We start from the raw sequence: 17,911 nt of genomic DNA, 5'->3' as shown, positions 1-17,911 counted from the left end.
ATCTTTATGTCGAGAGTGCAGGGTATTAAGTGACGGTACACCCTCTGAGGTGCTCTCCTCCTCCTCAGACATGCATAGCTCTCCCCTGGTTATGGCAGGCTTTGATTTGTGAAAAAGAGGAGAGTGAATGATAAGGCACATCTATCGGAAACGGTGCTGGGTTCGCTCTGTTAATAACAGATGACTCTCGCATAAGTTGCTTTTATTCATCTGAACTAAAATTAATGTGGTTCACTTGTTTGCAATAATACCCCCATCTAAATCACAGAATATTCCGGAGACATAACCATATTTCCAGAAAGAACAATTCAAATGATGAAATCAGAAAGGTTATTAACCATTAACAGGAACAAAGTCAGGAAGATCAAAAGCAAAGTGTCAATTAATAGCAATTAGCAGTAACTAACAGTAAGACGAGAAAGCTTAACTTTGACAATTGAACAGTCTTCTCACCGCCCTTCTCAGACCTAGTCATGAAGTGGTGACTGCGAAAAACATCGTCAACAGCTCTCAGCATATCATGCTCTTCCCACTCCTATTTTTCTCTGCCTTTTACTCTCTTCCCCCTCCCTACCCACATCTTTCTCTTTAGATCTCCCCACATCTCTCTCCCTGCCTTTCACGGCTTCTCTGGGCCCTGTTAATGCGTACCCAAAATGGCTTCTCGAGACTCCATTGTTATGCCATGTAAATTGACAACCCATCTTCGCCAATTGTTGGGAAATAGCCAACTGGTCCATAAATTGTCATTAATGAAGTAAGAATTAGCCCTTTGTTTTGGGCTGGATTCTCCAGTCCGCCAGCCGCCTGTTTATCGGCCGTGCGCTATGCGCTGGCGGCTGAATTCTATCTTTCCTGCTGCTTCCAATGGCATTTCCCATTGTTCCCCATCCCCTGCCACTGCTGACGGGGGTGCGTTGTGGCAGGAAAAGTGAATTGCAACGACTGGCCGTTGTCTAGGCTTTAAGATACTGGGCGTCATTCTCCGCCGGCGGGAGTCTCCGTTTTGCCGGCGCCGGGGGGTTTCCCGACGGCGTGGGGCTGCCCCACAATGGGAAACCCCATTGACCGGCCGGTGTTACGGAGAATCCCGCCGGCCGGTCAGCGCAGAAATGTGGCGGGGCAGGATGGAGAATTTCGCCCACTGTGAGATTCTCCTGGCGTTCCCTGGTGGTGGTATTCACCACTCACGCCGGCGGCGCACCCCTGCCCTTGGGTTTCCCACCAGCGTGGTGCGGGTTGATTGGGAAATTGAAAAGCGGCGGGAGTAGAAAATCCACGGTCAAATTCTCCATCCTGGCTAGCAGCGGTAGCGGGGTGGTCTCACAAGGGGAATCCAGCCCAATGTTCCTTCTCAAACTATGGGCGGGGTTGTTTCATTCCTAGCTGTGTGTTTCCCGGCGGCCTGCCTTCACTGGTGGAGGGATCCTCTCATCCCGCTGCTTGTCAAGTGAAGACACCCCGTACCGGCGGGAGGGTGTTCCCTTCTAGCGGGAACAGCGAATCCCAGTGGCCAGGTAATTATGGTCATATCTCGTTTTTTTTTCTTTTTAAAAATAAATTTAGAGTACCCAATTCTTTTTTTCCAATTAAGGGGCAATTCAGCATGGCCAATCCACCCACTCTGCACATCATTGGGTTGTGGGGGCGAGACCCACGCAACACTGGTAGAATGTGCAAACTCCACGCGGACGGTGACCCGGGGTCAGGACTGAACCTGGATCCTCGGTGCCATGAGGCTGCAGTGCTAAGCACTGCGCCACCGTGCCGCCCATGGTCATATCTTTGAGGTGGCTTGGGTCTCGACCAATCATTGGTCAACATAGCTGTCTGTCATTTGGAGTTGAGGCACCTTAGACAAGGCCTATTTATTCGCCCTCCTCCTAGCCAAGTTTAAACATTTATATTATCTCTTTCTTCTGTGTGAAGCACTCAATAATTTTATTCTCACTGCACTTTAAAATACTATTATTAATCAAATATTAATAATATGCTCGTAAGTACAAAAGTTCTAATCATGTGTGTTCCAAATTACATTTCTAGAATTCCTAGACTATCTATTAACCAATTGCCTAAGCTTTAATTGTCTCACAATTAAGCCCATCAAAACATTCCAACCACCACATGATGGCCACTCTTAAACTAGTGATTTTGAATCTACCAGCTGTCCACTGGTTGAGGGTGAAATATATATTTTCAATATATATTGATCCCTCACAATTAGTTTGATTGGCCATTTTAAATTGCACCTTAGTGTCCAAAGGTCTGTAAGTTACTGAAGATATCTACCATGTGGATCTAGTGCAGTCTCGCAACACTAAAACCCAGTAGAAATTTGAGTTAAACGTCTTGGATGCAAATAAGAATCTTTATTGCCTCTATTTGATTACAATTGAGAGAAACTTAAATCTATTCTCAATAAAGTCCGACTAGCAAAGGACTTAAAGAGAAGTAACTTATAAACAATTTAACTTTCAAAATAATACAGAAATGGTTTCTTGCTTACAGCAAAAACGGTTTACTTGCTTGCAGCTTGCATTTACTTCAAGATTAGAGTGGAAAAGTGAAAATAAAGATAGCGAGTAGTTAGATCAAAGTATAGAATGATCCAGGATAAAGATGGCCGTACGGACCATCATGTTAAAAGAGAATTTTATCAGTCTGAACTGTCTACACCTCTATGTCGTCCTAATTGGTTTGGGTGAGAATCAAATACATTTGATTCGATGGTTAACTGGTTAATATTTGTGTATGTTATGGAGTGCGATTCTGTGCTATTATCAAGACTGGTTTCTACTGGTTTTCTGCTAACTTTGCTTTATCCACATTCTGGACAATGGTGCCTTCATATTACTATGGTGCTTACTTCGACCTTGATCTCGATTATTGGTACAGTTTATTTCTTAATGTCAAACTGACTTTGAAAATCTGTTCATCAGAACAATAGCTTGTTCATTTCCTCAATAAAAATGTTGTTTTAATCTACAATTAGTTGATGCATGTGTCAGGCTTTTGTGCTTCTGTTGAAGTTATGTGTTTTGTCATGACCTGAGATTATGAGTACTGAAATCCTTATTTTAAAATGGGTATTAAAACTGGGCCTTAATATTTACATTAAAATAGCCTTTTTACCTATCAGATCTATCAGGAAATAGTTGATTACTATCAGTTACGTTGCTTGGCCATGATCAATTCACGGGGTTCAGGCATAGAGCGGGGAGTGGGTCTAGGTACAGTGATCAGTGCAGACTCGATGGGCCAAGTGGCCTCCTTTTGCACTGTAGGTATTCTATGGATTCAACTTATCTCATGTGTTACTCTTGGGTATTAGTAATGACTTCCAGCCCAAATGAACTGTATGAATTTGTAGCCTCTTGGTGAGAACTCTAAGTAACAAAGGATGGACAGAACGACAATTGTGGTTATTATTTTCATGACTACAACGATAATAGAAATAATTCTTAACCAGCAGTGTTCACTTGTATTGACAACATTTTGCCAATAATGGGTTTCCTCATCTGCAAGTTCTTTAATTCCTCCGTCTCTTTCCTTTCATTATCTTGTTGCCTCTTAACTACATATGTTTGGGAAGCTTCATTTCTTTTTGATGGTGTCTGACAAGTTCAGGGACAAAGGGGGTATTGGGTGGCCTCGCTGAATTGTGGTCTTTGGTGCTTCCTCCTGCATTCCAAAATTGATTCTCATGTTCTGTGATATTGTGAGTAGGTAACCTTCCAATGGGGGTTAGTTGAGTGGGTTTGAAACAAAAGTAGTTTTTTCCATGTTTTATCAGTGTGTCCCCTGCCTCATCCAAAAGCCATTTGTGCTGATGCAATAGACTCCTTGGCCTTGACCTACGTACACAAGTTGATTTTTGACTTTATCCTTCCAATCCTGCAAACGTATTTTTCAGTTTGATGACCAATGTTTGAAAAATGCGCAGGTGTGGTGGATTGGCCATGCTAAATTTCCCCTAGTGTTGAAAAGGTTAGGTGGGGTAACTGGGTCGTGGAAATAGGGTGGGGGCATGGGGGCTCTTTCAGAGGGTCGGTGCAGACTCGATGGGCCAAAGGGGCTCTTTCTGCACTGGAGGTAGTCTATGCTTCGAGAATCTAAAGTGAACCTGCAAGCTTATTCCCCAGGTTCCTAACATCAAAGAGCACATGAACACTCCATATTTGGTCTAATCATAGTTTTTACAATATAAAGTCATGTCACTGTAATTACATCAACATCCATGAAATTGCCAAAATGTGTTAAGTCACATTGTTTCTTGGGAAGCAGCATTGATTCCGGTCATTCTTCCCGTTTGTAAGATGTTGATAGTCGAGGAAAAGATCAGGCAGGTCGTTTATATCAGGATGTGAAGTACACGATATACATATCTGTAATGAATCAAATGCATTCTTTACCTTCCACAGTTTTAAACTGATTGATGTGGGACTATTTCTTTTCTCTGCCTTTCCCCTTTTCCTTCCCTCCTGCTGCATCAGATATACAGCTGGGTTCAAAATGTCTATTACAGGAAATGGCCTTCTCCATTTTGGGTGGAATAAAGTTTTTTTCCCCCACTGTAATTGAGTGTCATTGTTCTGTCACCAAACTCCAGTTCATAAGGGGCTGGATTATCCCCCCAGCTGTGTGTTTCTTGTTGCCGTGTCTTTCGCTGATGGTGGGATTCCATACTCTCGCCACTTGTCATTGGGATTTCCCATTGGAGCTGCCACGCGCTGTCTGGAAACCCGTGGGCCGGGGTGCACTGCAGGTGGGAAAAGTGAATGGCAACATTTGGCATCACATTTACACTTTTTCTTTTCCTTGAATATTAAAATAATAGTGCTTTTCCTTGACTGTGAGAACAATAAATCATTGTCAAGATAGCAGATTTCTTTCAGTATTTCATTAAAAAAACCGCGCAGAGATGTGCTACAAATTGATTCACTTGAGCTGGGGTTTTTCCATCTGTTCCCAGTCTTTTAGAGCTGGTTCTTGTGTGACGGGACCAGTTGCTAGCAGTGTAGAATGGCCTGACGTTCCTTTGGGCATTGCCTGATAAGGACATAGTCCTGGAGTTCTGTGAGGAGTTGACCTGATAGCCATGAGCCCCAGTGATAGCATGTTGGTCCATTCAATGGGATGATCTGTACATTCTCAACATTGGGTGAGATTCTCCATTCTGCCAGCTGCGTGTGTCTCGGCTGTGGGCTGTTAGGTGGAGGCAGGATTCTATCTTCCCGCCCATTGTCAGTGCGATTTCCCATTGTAATCACCCCATCACACGGCAAATAAGTGAATCGCAGTGACCAGAGAATTCCGGCTTTTGTTTTTAAAGTTCAGTTTCCTCTTTCTACTATTCTTGAAGACTGTGGGTGATCACTGATGTGCAATTAATGTATAATTCCCAATAATCTCTGCATTTGAATGGAACTATCCCCTGCAAAGTATGAACCTCTGTCATTATCAACCTGCAATGATAGTCCCCACCTACAAGTCACTTCACTCATTGAGATATTGGTTGCTGTAAGTGTGGTGTTGCTTCTGCAAGTGAAAGTTGCAATCAATTTGGTAAACTGATCTATTACCACCAATGCGTACTCATAATTGTTTTGTATCTTCGGCACTGGCAAATCAAACTAACTTGCGATGAGTTAAGGCTCCTTCAGGGGGTTTTGCACTCATTCGAAAAGCCCAAATGGAATTTGTGGGAGGATTTTGTTGAAGACATGGCAGACATTCAGAGACGGAAAGATTGACTGCATCTTGCATGCCGTTGATTCTTTCTGGCGGCCCTACTATACGGAGATTTTGCCGTCTCCCACGATTCTGAAGCTCATCCACTTTCTCACGCAGCTTCCTCTGTCTCTCTGCTCCCAAAGTGATTCCTGCCTCCAGGAAGGCCAGCCGGTCCTCGTGGTCGGCCGCCGATTCCTCCACCTTTTGAAGTGACGGGCCCTGGGACACCAGCCTTTGTCCCACCCTTTTAACAGCCAGCCGAATCGGACCAGTTACCCTAGCAAGACCTTCCGCGGTTTCAAGTCTCTGTCGTTGAAATTTGAGTGTCAGAAAGTCGACCAGTTGATCCGTTGACCACTGCACCGAAAGTGCTGCCTCAGAGCCCGCCGCCGTCTGTGCTGTTTCAGAAATGTTCTGGTAGGTAACATCAGCAGATTAATGTCCACTGATTGCATGAGAGTGGGAGGTATAACAACTGTGCCCATCGGAAGGAGGAAAGCTGAAAGTATGAATTTTGTCCTTTAAATGATGTGGCAGCCGCCTCCCAGTGGCGAACATGGTGTGAGTTCTCACGTACTTTGTGGCTCCCACGTGAGGTAACACTATTTGGTCCTGAACACCAGTACATGCGGGCAAACTGCAAAAAGGAGGCAACGGATTAATGAGGAGCGCGAGATCCTCTTCACTGGGATATGTCTGCTTCATAGCTGACCAAATGTGGCAACAAATGGACCGGGAGATTTCTTTCGAGCGTGGCTAGAGGCACGATGGCGGGTCGGCTAGATGGCGGGTTCCGGAGTTGGCAGAGGGCAGGAATTAGAAGGATGGGGAATCTATTTATAGACGGGAGCTTTCCCAGCTTGAAACCTTTGGAGGATAAATTTAAATTGACAGCGGGGAATGGGTTTAGGTATTTGCAGGTGCGAGACTTCCTGAGAAAACAGGTGCCGGCCTTTCCACTGCTGCCACCACGGGGGATACAGGATAGAGTAGTCTCCTGTACCTGGGTGGGAGAGGGGAAGGTATTGGATATTTACCAGGAGCTCTCGGAGGCGGAGGGAACTCCGGTGGAGGAGCTTAAGGGCAAGTGGGAGGACGAGCTAGGAGGAGAGATGGGCGGATGCCCTAAGCAGGGTTAATACATCCTCATCATGTGCCAGGCTTAGCCTGATACAATTTAAGGTAGTCCACCGGGCACACATGACAGCGGCTAGGATGAGTATGTTTTCTGGGTAGAGGACAGGTGTGCGAGGTGCGCGAGAAGCCCAGCAACTCATGTCCACATGTTTTGGGCATGCCCGAAGCGGAGAGGGTTTTGGCAGGATTTTGCTCGGGCAATGTCCACGGTGCTAAAAACACGGGTGGTGCCGAATCGGGAGGTAGCGATCTTTGGAGTGTCGGAAGATCCGGGAGTTAAGGGGGCGAAAGAGGCCGTCATCTTGGCCTTTGCCTCCCTGGTAGCCTGGAGACGGATCTTGTTAATGTGGAGGGACTCGAAGACCCCGAGTGTAGAGACCTGGGTTAGTGACATGGCTGGGTTTCTCAGTCTCGAGAGAATAAAGTTCGCCTTGAGAGGGTCAATGTTGGGGTTCACCCGGAGGTGGCAGCCGTTCGTCAACTTTCTTGAGGAAAATTAAGATGTCAGCAGATGCAATATTCTGGCGGGGGTGGGGGGGGGATTGTTGTTGTATGGTTGAGGTGCGTGAAGATTGGGCTGGGGGGGGGGGGGGAAATGTTTATTTTACCATGTTGATGTCATTGTTTATGTTACTGTTATAAAATTTTCAAATACCTCAATAAAATATTATTTAAAAAAAGAATTAGCCCATTGTTTTTTTGTTGGTGATTATGCACCTTGTCTCATTTTTAAGACAGTGCTTCTTCTCAAACTATATCAATAATGTAAGCTGGGCTTAGGTCTCAACCAATAATTGATCAAATAACTGTCATTTGGAGTTCAGATCGGTTAGGCAAGGCCTATTCAGTCCCCGTCATGGTTAACATTCATGGTATCTTTTTATTCTGTAGCCTGAGAAACACACACTGATCTTATTTTCACAACACTTTAGAAGACTGTATTAATAATCGAAAGATTTTATTTAATAAACATTTTATTGAGTTATTTTCAGTATAGTAACAACAACAAAATAAACAATATACATGAATCCATAAACATACTGCAAAAGCCATTTACCTCTCGTACAGGTCCCACTCTTATTGACCCCCTACTCTAATCTAAACTACTCCCCCCCCCCCCCCCCACCCCCTCCCCAGTCTGCTGATGATTAATTTTCCGCAAAGAAGTCGACGAACGGCTGCCTCCTCCGGGTGAACCCGAACAGTGACCCTCTCAAGGCGAACTTGATTTTCTCCAAACAGAGAAAGCGAGCCATGTCCGCTAGTCAGGTCTCCGACTTCGGGGGCTTTGAGTCCCTCCATGCTAATAGTATCCGTCTCTGGGCTACCAGGGAAGCAAAGACCAGAACGTCTGCCTCTTTCTCCTCCTGGATTCCCGGGTCTTCCGACACCCCGAAAATTGCCACCTCTGGACTCGGTGCCACCCTTGTTTTTAACACCGTGGACATGATGTCCACAAACCTCTGCCAAAGTCCCCTAAGCTTTGGACATGTACAAAACATGTGGACATGGTTCGCTGGTCCTCCCGCATTTTGCGCACCTGTCCTCAACCCCAAAGAATCTGCTCATCCGGGCCACTGTCATGTGAGCCCGGTGAACAACCTTAAATTGTATCAGGCTGAGCCTGGCACACGTTGCGGACGTGTTGACTCTACTCAACGCGGCGCCCACAGACCATCCTCTATCTCTCCTCCCAGCTCCTCCTCCCACCTGCGTTTCAGCTCCTCGGTCTGCGTCTCCTCCAACCCCATAAGCTCCTTATAAATGTCCGAGACGCTCCCTTCTCCTACCCACCCTCTGGAAACTACCCTGTCCTGAATCCCCCTTAGCGGTAGGAGCGGGAAGGTTGACACCTGTTTCCGGAGGAAGTTCCGCACCTGCAGATACCTGAATTTGTTTCCCCTCGCCAACCCAAACTTTTCGTCCAACGCCCTCATACTCGCAAAGCTCCCCTCTGTGAACATATCCCCCATCCTCTCAATCCCCACTCTCCGCCATAACCGGAACCGTCCCCCCGTCCATACTCCCCGGGGCAAACCGGTGATTATCACAGATTGGTGCCCAGACCGATGCTTCCACTGCTCCCACATGCCGCCTCCACTGGCCCCAAACTCTCAGGCCGCCACCACCACTGGAATGGTGGGGTACCGTGCCGGCGGAAACGGCAGAGGCACAGTTACCAACGCCCCCAAACTGGTGCCCTTACTTGAAACCGCCTCCATACGCACCCATGCCGACCCCTCCCCCACCACCCACTTCCTGATCATGGCTACATTAGCCGCCCAGTAATAGTTGCTAAAATTTGGCAGCGCCAACCCGCCCTCTCCCCGACTCCGCTGGAGCATTACCTTCCTGTTGCTAACTTTTGATTAGTTCAATTGGCTCTGTTTTATAACCTTTGCTCTCGAGTCGCCAGGTATCTTTATGATACTGCCACGAGGTTCAAGTCCGAGTAATGATCAATAACTCAATACACCAATTAGTAAGATTCAAATCAAAACACATTTATTGTACACAGTAATCGCTACTCATGCATAAATTCTACTTCTAAGCTACTTCTACAACTAACAGGCCAATACTTAGCTTCGGACTGGCCCACCAGGTCAGGGAGACAAATGGCCTTTCGTTCGGGTTCTGAGCCTGCGGGATTCGAAGTTGGTACGGATTGGTAGCTAGGAGCGCCTATCTCGTAGCGAGCGTTTACTTAAGACTTACTGGATCTCGGCGGCAGCTGCACCGGTTCTGTCAAGGGTTGGTTCGCGTTGCTGAGTGACCCGGTCAAGAAGAACGATTTGAACTTGGGGGCTTAACCTTATAGTCCCCAGGGGCTTCCCGCCTTTCGGGGCGGACCCTGTGCCTGGTTCCAAGTGATTGGACTTCGTTCCAATCGCTTGGTTTGATTTCTCCAATACTGGAGCGGTTCCCTGATCGATGGGCGGTCTTGAGGTGTCCGTTAACCTCTTTTGTGTTGGCTCCTGCTGGCGCCGGGGAGTCTGGCTTGGCTTTGTTTATCCCAAATGTTGCGATTGTTCCCGGGGATCACTTATTAGTATGTAGATGGCTGCTACATTATTATGCAGATGGCTGCTTGTATCGATGCTGTCTGGGCTTTTGCAGAGTTTAATACACAGTAAACCTGCACCTGCTGGTTTCTGCCTGTGTTGGCTGAATTTCCCTTCAGCCTTTGCTGTTCTCCATTTTACGCCGGGAGTTGGCCAACCCAGGTGGCTACATTCCTTACTCGCGGGGTCTTGCCCGCCCTGACGAAGCCCGTGATCACTCTGTTGACCCGCTTGAAAAGGACCGCGGAATAAAAATGGGGAGACACTGAAACACAAAGAGGAATCTCGGGAGGACCGTCATCTTCACCGTTTGCACCCTCCCAGCCAGAGACAACGGAAGCGTGTCCCATCTCCGAAAATCGTCCTTCATTTGGTCCACCAGCCAGGTCAGATTCAATTTATGCAGCCGGCCCCATTCCCACGCCACTTGGATGCCTAGGTGCCTAAAGCCTCCCTTTACTAACCTAAACGGCAGCTCTCCCAGTCGCTTCTCCTGTCCCCTCGCCTGGACCACAAACATCTCACTCCTTCCCACATTAAGCTTATACCCCGAAAACCGGCCAAATTCCCCTCTATTGGGTCTGAAATGTACAGAAGCAGGTCATCCGCATAGAACGAAACCCTGTGCTCCACACCCCCCTCCCCGGACCAGTCCTCTCCAGCCCCTCGAGGCTCTCAGAGCAATTATCAACGGCTCTATAGCCAGCGCAAACAACAGTGGGGAGAGGGGGCATCCCTGTCTCGTCCCCGGTGCAGTCTAAAATAGTTCAATGTTGTCCTATTCGTCCGTACACTTTCCACAGGAGCCTGATACAGCAACCTGCCCAAATCCAAACCATCCCAGTACCTCCCACAGGTAGTCCCATTCTACCCGATCAAAAGCCTTTTCTGCATCCATTGCGATCATTACCTCCACCTCCCTACCTTCCGCGACATGATCACATTTAACAGCCTTCTTACATTGGCCACCAACTGCCTGCCCTTAACAAACCCCACCTGGTCCTCCCCAATAACGTCCGGAACACAATCCTCAATCCTGGAGGACAAGATTTTGGCCAGCAACTTGGCATCCACATTCAGCAGGGAGATCGGCCTGCAGGACCCACACAGCTCCGGGTTCTTGTCCCGCTTAAGAATCAGCGAAATCATTGCCTGTGACATCGTCGGGGGCAGCACCCCTCTTTCCCTTGCCTCATTAAACACCCTCAACAACACCGGCCCCAATATCCCAGAGAACTTTTTATAGAACTTCATTGGGTACCCGTCCGGCCCCGGGGCTTTACCTGCCTACATGGCCTTCAAACCCTCCACTATCTCTTCCAACCAGATCGAGGCCCCCAGCCCTTCTACCCGCTCCCCGTCCACCTTTGAGAAATTCAGCCCCCCCAAAAAGTGCCTCATCCCCTCCGGCCCCGCAGGTGGTTCCGACCTGTACAGCCTGCTGTAGAATTCCCTAAACGCCTTATTCACCCCTCCTGAATCACCAACCAGGTTCCCATCTCCATCCATTACTTTCCCTCTCTCCCTGGCTGCCTCCCTCTTCTTAAGCTGCTGGGCAAGGATTCTGCTGGCCTTCTCTCCATGTTCATAGATTGCCCCCCTCACCTTTCTCAGCTGCTCCACCGCCCTCCCTGTGGTCAGCAAGCTAAACTCCGCCTGTAACCTTCGCCGTTCCCTTAAAAGCCCTGCCTCTGGGGTCTCCGCTTACCTCCTATCAATCTGTAATATCTCCTTTACCAGTCGGTCCGTCTCTGCCCTGTCCACCTTCTCCCTATGGGCCCTGATCGAAATCAGCTCCCCCCTGACCACCGCCTTCAGTGCTTCCCAGACCACCGCTGCTGAAATCTCCCCCGTGTCGTTGACCTGTAGGTAGCTCTGAATACATTTCCTCAGCCGCTCGCACACCCCTTCATCCGCCAAAAGTCCCACATCCAACCTTCAGTGTGGGTGCTGGTTACTGTCTTTACTAACCTGCAGGTCAGCCCAGTGTGGAGCATGGTCTGAGAGTGTGATCGCCGAGTACCCCGTGTCCACCACCCCAGCCAGCAAGGCCCTGCTCAAAATAAAGAAATCGATCCGGGAGTACACTTTATGCACGTGTGAGTAGAAGGAGAACTCCTTCACCCTCGGCTGCCCAAATCTCCATGGATCCCCCCCCCCCCCCCCATCTGCTCCCTGAACCCTCTTAGTTACTTTGCCATTGCTGGCACCCTGCCCATTTTGGAGCTTGACCGGTCCAAGCCAGGGTCCATAACTGTGTTGAAGTCCCCTCCCATGACCAACCTGTGCGAGTCCAGGTCCGGTATCTTCCCCAGCATCCTCTTTGTAAACTCCACATCATCCCAATTTGGCACATACACATTTACTAATGCCACCCGCACCCCCTCCAGCTTCCCACTGACCATAATGTACCGACCTCCCACATCCGAGATTATTCTACACGCCTCAAACACCACCCGCTTTATTGTTCAGGATCGCAACCCCTCTAGCCTTTGAATCTAATCCCGAGTGAAAGACCTGACTGACCCAGCCTTTCTTCAGTCTAACCTGGTCCATTACTCTAAAGTGCGTCTCCTGCAACATTACCACGTCCGTCTTCAATCCCCTAAGATGCGTGAACGCACATGCCCTTTTGACCGGCCCATTTAACCCTCAAACATTCCAGGTGATCAGCCTAGTTGGGGGGTTCATTGCCCCCCCCCCTCTGCCGATCAGCCATCCCCTTTTTTAGGCCTGCCTCCAGCCCATGCTCCACGCCTCCACCGGTCCATCCACAGGCAGCCCCTGCCCCCAACCTCCTCTCTGTCCCTCAGCTCAAGTCCCTCCTTCATCACCCCCCCCCTCCCCCCTAGTAACAACATCCTGTAAACCAGCCTCTTTACTAAACCAAACATATGCACACCCCCACTGCGCTTCCGTGAGCTAGCTCGCCCAGCTAGCTTGGTGGCCCCCATCCCTGGCGCCAGATAGTCTCCCACCTATTGTTCCCCCCCCCCCCCCCCCCCGCTCATACAAACAAAATCCAGCATCAAACAATCCCCACACAATTGCCCAACAGAAAAACACCAAGATCAAAACAAGCACACCTCCATCCCCCAACAGTGCAAATGAAGACCTTAACTCACTCAGCTCTACTGCTGTTTCCAAATCAATGCAAACGGCATCACAGACATCTTCCATAAAACGCGAAACAAGAAACTTTTTACAAAAACAGAAACAAAAAGAAAAAAACCCAAAAACATGAACATTGCAGCCAAGTTCAAAAGTTCTCAATCCATCACCAGCCCTTTCTTTTTCGCAAAGCCCAACGCATCCTCAGGTGACTCAAAGTAGAAGTGCTGATCCTCATGCGTGACCCAGAGGCGGGCTGGGTATAACAGTCCAAACTTCACCTTTTGCTCAAAAAGGATCAACCTCATCTGGTTGAAGCCTGATCCCCTCCTGGCCACCTCTACACTCAGGTCCTGGTAAACCTGCAGGATGCAATTGTCCCACTTACAGCTCCGTATCTACTTGGCCCACTGTAGAATGTGCTCCTTATCCAAGTACCTGTGGAATCTCAACACCATTGCCCTCGGGGGGGGGGTGGGGGGGGGGGGGGGGGGGGGGTCTCCCATTCACGGCTGCCTCGCGAGTGCTCTGTGAGCCCTATCCACCTGCAAGGATCGGGAGAATGCCTCATCCCCCAGCAGCTTCACAAACATGTCTGCAACGTGCAATGTATGTCCCAGCATCCGCTCCTTTGGACCACTCTGGGAGCTCGACGATTCTTAGGTTCTGCCGGCGGGACCTATCTTCAAGGTCCTCCACCTTCTCCAGGAACTTCTTCTGCTGGTCCCTCAGCATCCCCACCTCCAACTCCACCGCAGTCTGATGTTCCTCCTGCTCAGCCAGCACCTTCTCCACCTTCTGGATCACCCGATCTTGGGCATCCAATCTATGCTCCAACCGCTCAATCGACTCTTATCGGGTCAAAGCAGTCCCGTTTCTGCATAGCAAAGACTTCCTGGATGACTTGCATCAGCTGCTCCATAGACTGCTGGGTCGACAAGCCAGAGATCCGAACCTCCACCATGTTGTCTCCTGCTGCAGCTACAGCCCAAGCCTTCTCTGTCTTTTTGTTTCTGCCTTACGAACACTTCTCGTCCTTCTCTCCATGCACCGAAGTGGGAATTCAGTAAACAATTGCCACTAACATCCGTTTTACAATTCAAGTCTGGTAGAAAAACAGGGGAAAGGTCCAAAAGTCCGACCAGAGCGGGAGCCACCAAATGTGCGACTTACTCCTCCATAGCCGCCACCGGAAGTAATAATCGAATGTTAATAATATGTTTATATGAGGGCAGCAGGGTGGCGCAGTGGTTAGCACTTCTGCCTCGCGGCACCGACGTCCCAGGTTCGATCCCAGCTCTGGGTCACGTCCATGTGGAGTTTGCACATTCTCCCCGTGTTTGCGTGGGTTTCGCCCCCACAATCCAAAGATGTGCAGGCTAGGTGGATTGGCCACGCTAAATTGCCCCTTAATAGGAAAAAATGAATTGGGTACTCTAAATTTTTTAAAAAGTTAATAATATTTATAATTGCAAAAGTTATTTAAATTTGTATTCCAAATTACATTTTCAGCCTTTCTGACTTATCTATTAATGAAGTATTTATTATTTAACTTGCTCAAAATTAAGGATGTCTACTTAACTAGTCAGGCTGGTTTCCAATACTACTTGTTTAGTTTTTACTAAAATGGCTTCCAGCAATTTTGGAAGAAAATGCTTCAGACATGATAAGACATGCCCAACACTTAAAGTGGTGATTTCGAAACAGCCAATATTAGTATCATGTCCTCAGTTCACCTGAGGAAGGAACTGCGCTCTGAAAGTTAGTGATCCCAAATAAACTTTTTGGACTTTAACCTGGTGTTGTAAGACTTCTTACTCAATTCAAATGATCAAGATATAGAATCATTTGTGGTCGAGGTAGGAATTAGCAAAGCGAAGACATCACTTTTCGGAATCCTGACACTGGTCGCAATTTCAGACAGAGAATACAAAAATAAAAAACGGCTGCTGAAGAAGGCACTGCAATAATCATGGGTGATTTTAATCTTTATGTAGATTCGATGAATCAGATTGTCAAATGTTGAACAGAAGATGATTTCATGGACATTTCATAGAATGTTTTCTATGAAAAAGTGCGTTCTATTGCCAACCACAGCTATTTTAGACGTGACTGTGCAATGATCAGGATGAATTAATGAATTTAAAGTAAAGATTCCTCCAGACAGCAATAATCATAACATGATAGAATATCACCTTCACTTTGAGGGTGAAAAGTCTGGGTTAAAGTCTAGTGTCTTAATTCAGTTAAAAGGCTATGAGATCAGAGTTGGCTAAAAGGAACCTGTTAATTTGGTATATTCAGATTTTCAGAAAGCTTTCATAAGGCTCCACACTGGAAATTACGAAACCAAATTGGGGTACCTGGGATTAGGCAGAGTTTGCTGGCACGGATTGAGATCTGGTTAACGGACAAAAAACAGAGTCTGAATAAATGAGTCATGTTTGGTTTGAAAGCCTGTGACTTGTGATTTATCCTCACTCTGCCTTCTGCCAGTCAGTCAATCCTCTATCCATGCCAGGATCTTATCCTTACCATCATGGGCTTTTAACTTATTTAACAGTCTCCTATGCGGCACCTTGTCAAAGGCCTTCTGGAAATCTAAATAAATCACGTCCACTGGTTCTCCTTTGTCTAACTTCCTTGTTACCTCCTCAAAGAACTCTAACAGATTTGTCAGACACGACCTCCCTTTGACGAGCTGCAACATGACTTGCCAATTTTGATATTCAATGCCCCGACTGATGAAGACCAGCATGCCGTATGCCTTCTTGACCACCTTATCCACATGCGTTGCCACTTTCAATGATCGGTGGACATGCACGCCCAGATCTCTCTGTCTGTCAGTACTCGCAAGAGTTGTACCATTTATTGTGTAATTCCTACATGCATTGGACCGTCCAAAGTGCATTACCTCACACTTGTCCGGATTAAACACCATCTGCCATTTCTCTGCCCAAGACTCCAACCAGTTTATATCCTACTGTATCTCTGACAATCCTCTTCACTATCCACAACTCCACCAATTTTTGTGTTGTCTGCGAACTTACTAATCAGACCAGTTACATTTTCTTCCAAATCATTTATATACACCACAAACAACAAAGGCCCCAGAACTGATCCCCGTGAAACGCCGCTAGTCACAGCCTTCCATTCAGAAAAGCACCCTTCTACTGCTACCCTCTATCGTCTGTGCCCAAGCCAGTTCCGTATCCAACATGCCAACTCTCCCCTGATCCCATGTGACTTCACCTTTTGTACCAGTCTACCAGGAGGTATCTTGTCAAAGGCTTTACTGAAGTCCATGTATACAACATCTACTGCCTTTCCCTCATCTATCATCTTTGTCACTTCCTTGAAAATGCGATCAAAATTAGTGAGGCACGACTCCCTTCACAAAACCATGCTGTCCATCACTAATAAGTCCATATGTTTCCAAATGTGAGTAAATCCTATCTCTAAGAACCTTTTCCAATAATTTCCCTCCCACTGACGTAAGGCTCACTGCCTGAGAGGACCGCAGACCCTGCTTGCCAGCCTTTACTTGTTGTGCCCTGACAATATCACGTTCGGAACTCTGTCTACCCTGCCCAACTGGGCACATCATCTATTTCCAGCCCCGTGGTTGGGATTTCCTAGCTTCTGGTAAATTCACAGCCATTATCATCAACCAGACCACATACTCCATTTCTGAGCCCTTGACCATCCCATGCTGTGTCTCTCTGGAGGGGCATAAGGACATTGGGAATGCTGTGCTTTTCCCATCATCCCTCTTGTCATTTATTCACTCCTGCAATTCCATATTGTCCTTTCTCCGCCCCATCCCCCACAGCCCACCCTGTCGCTTCAACCCCCCCCACCACTGCTATTCCCATTTCTAATGAAAGCTCAAACTCTATGTCTGCTCCTCTATTCACAATTACTTGGCTCATCTGCTGAGTATTCCCAATATATTCTCGGCGTATTTCTTTTCCAGCATTTTAGTAATTACCCTTCAATGCGATTGCAGGGGCTTGTTTAGCACACTGGGCTCTGGGCTAAATCGCTGGTTTTTTAAGCAGGCCAGCAGCACGGTTCAATTCCCGTACCAGCCTCCCCGAACAGGCGCCGGAATGTGGCGACGAGGGGCTTTTCACAGTAACTTCATTGAAGCCTACTTGTGACAATAAGCGATTTTCATTTCATTTCAAGTTGTGCTTTTTGAATGTCTCACACTTTACGTTATTATTGTTGGTAATGATATTCTTTGAAACACCGGGGATTTACTCTGATTGTGTTATTTTTCTCCTTCTGATCCCCAGTCTTAGCAAAGTTGGCCTCAAAGGTTCTTGTGCTCAGGATCTCGTCTTCGCCTTCAGTAGAAATCAGTCAGTGACGTATCTGAACCTGGACACTAACTCCTTCAGAGACCAATCTGTCCCCGCTCTCTGCAACCTCATACAGACCAGCAAGAGCCTGAAGCGGATCGTGTGAGTGTTTGTCATACTCATCAGTACAATAATAGAAATTTAAATGGGAATTTAAAATATAAATTGCCTGGAATCTTCTGAGCAGCGATGATGATAAGCGGGCGGGTGTCGCTGGAGAGGGAGCATGTGGCGTCCACGGGCACACGCGTGGCCTCCCGTGCTCAGTGGGCACCGCAGGGGTTGGATTGTTTTAGCGACCCTTCTTTGCACACGCTGATTTGATGTTTTTTAAGTTTCCGTTTCATTTTTGTTATTTTTGGGCTGTGCTCCTACTAGAAGTGGCCCCTTTTAATTTGTCCCTTGGTTAATTTCTGTTCATCTATTCAGTTGTACTGCCCAATAACATCATGGCGATAAGCAGATCGCTGCTGTGCGCGAAGATTCTGCCCAACAGGAAAC

The 17,911-nt window shown here is 47.5% G+C and overlaps 1 protein-coding gene across 1 annotated transcript in view; it reads left to right on the top strand.

Annotated features, from left to right (window-relative positions):
* Positions 1–17,911, top strand: part of LOC140410232 (NACHT, LRR and PYD domains-containing protein 3-like) — a 197,696-nt gene that overhangs the window by 177,866 nt on the left and 1,919 nt on the right. Inside the window, exon 15 of the mRNA XM_072498184.1 lies at positions 17,345–17,512. Coding sequence (XP_072354285.1) covers positions 17,345–17,512 — 168 coding nt within the window. The remainder of the gene's footprint in view (positions 1–17,344; positions 17,513–17,911) is intronic.

The sequence above is a fragment of the Scyliorhinus torazame genome, chromosome 4 (genome assembly GCF_047496885.1).
Source record: "Scyliorhinus torazame isolate Kashiwa2021f chromosome 4, sScyTor2.1, whole genome shotgun sequence".
NCBI lineage: Eukaryota > Metazoa > Chordata > Chondrichthyes > Carcharhiniformes > Scyliorhinidae > Scyliorhinus > Scyliorhinus torazame.
This window is presented reverse-complemented; position numbering and strand designations above follow the sequence as displayed.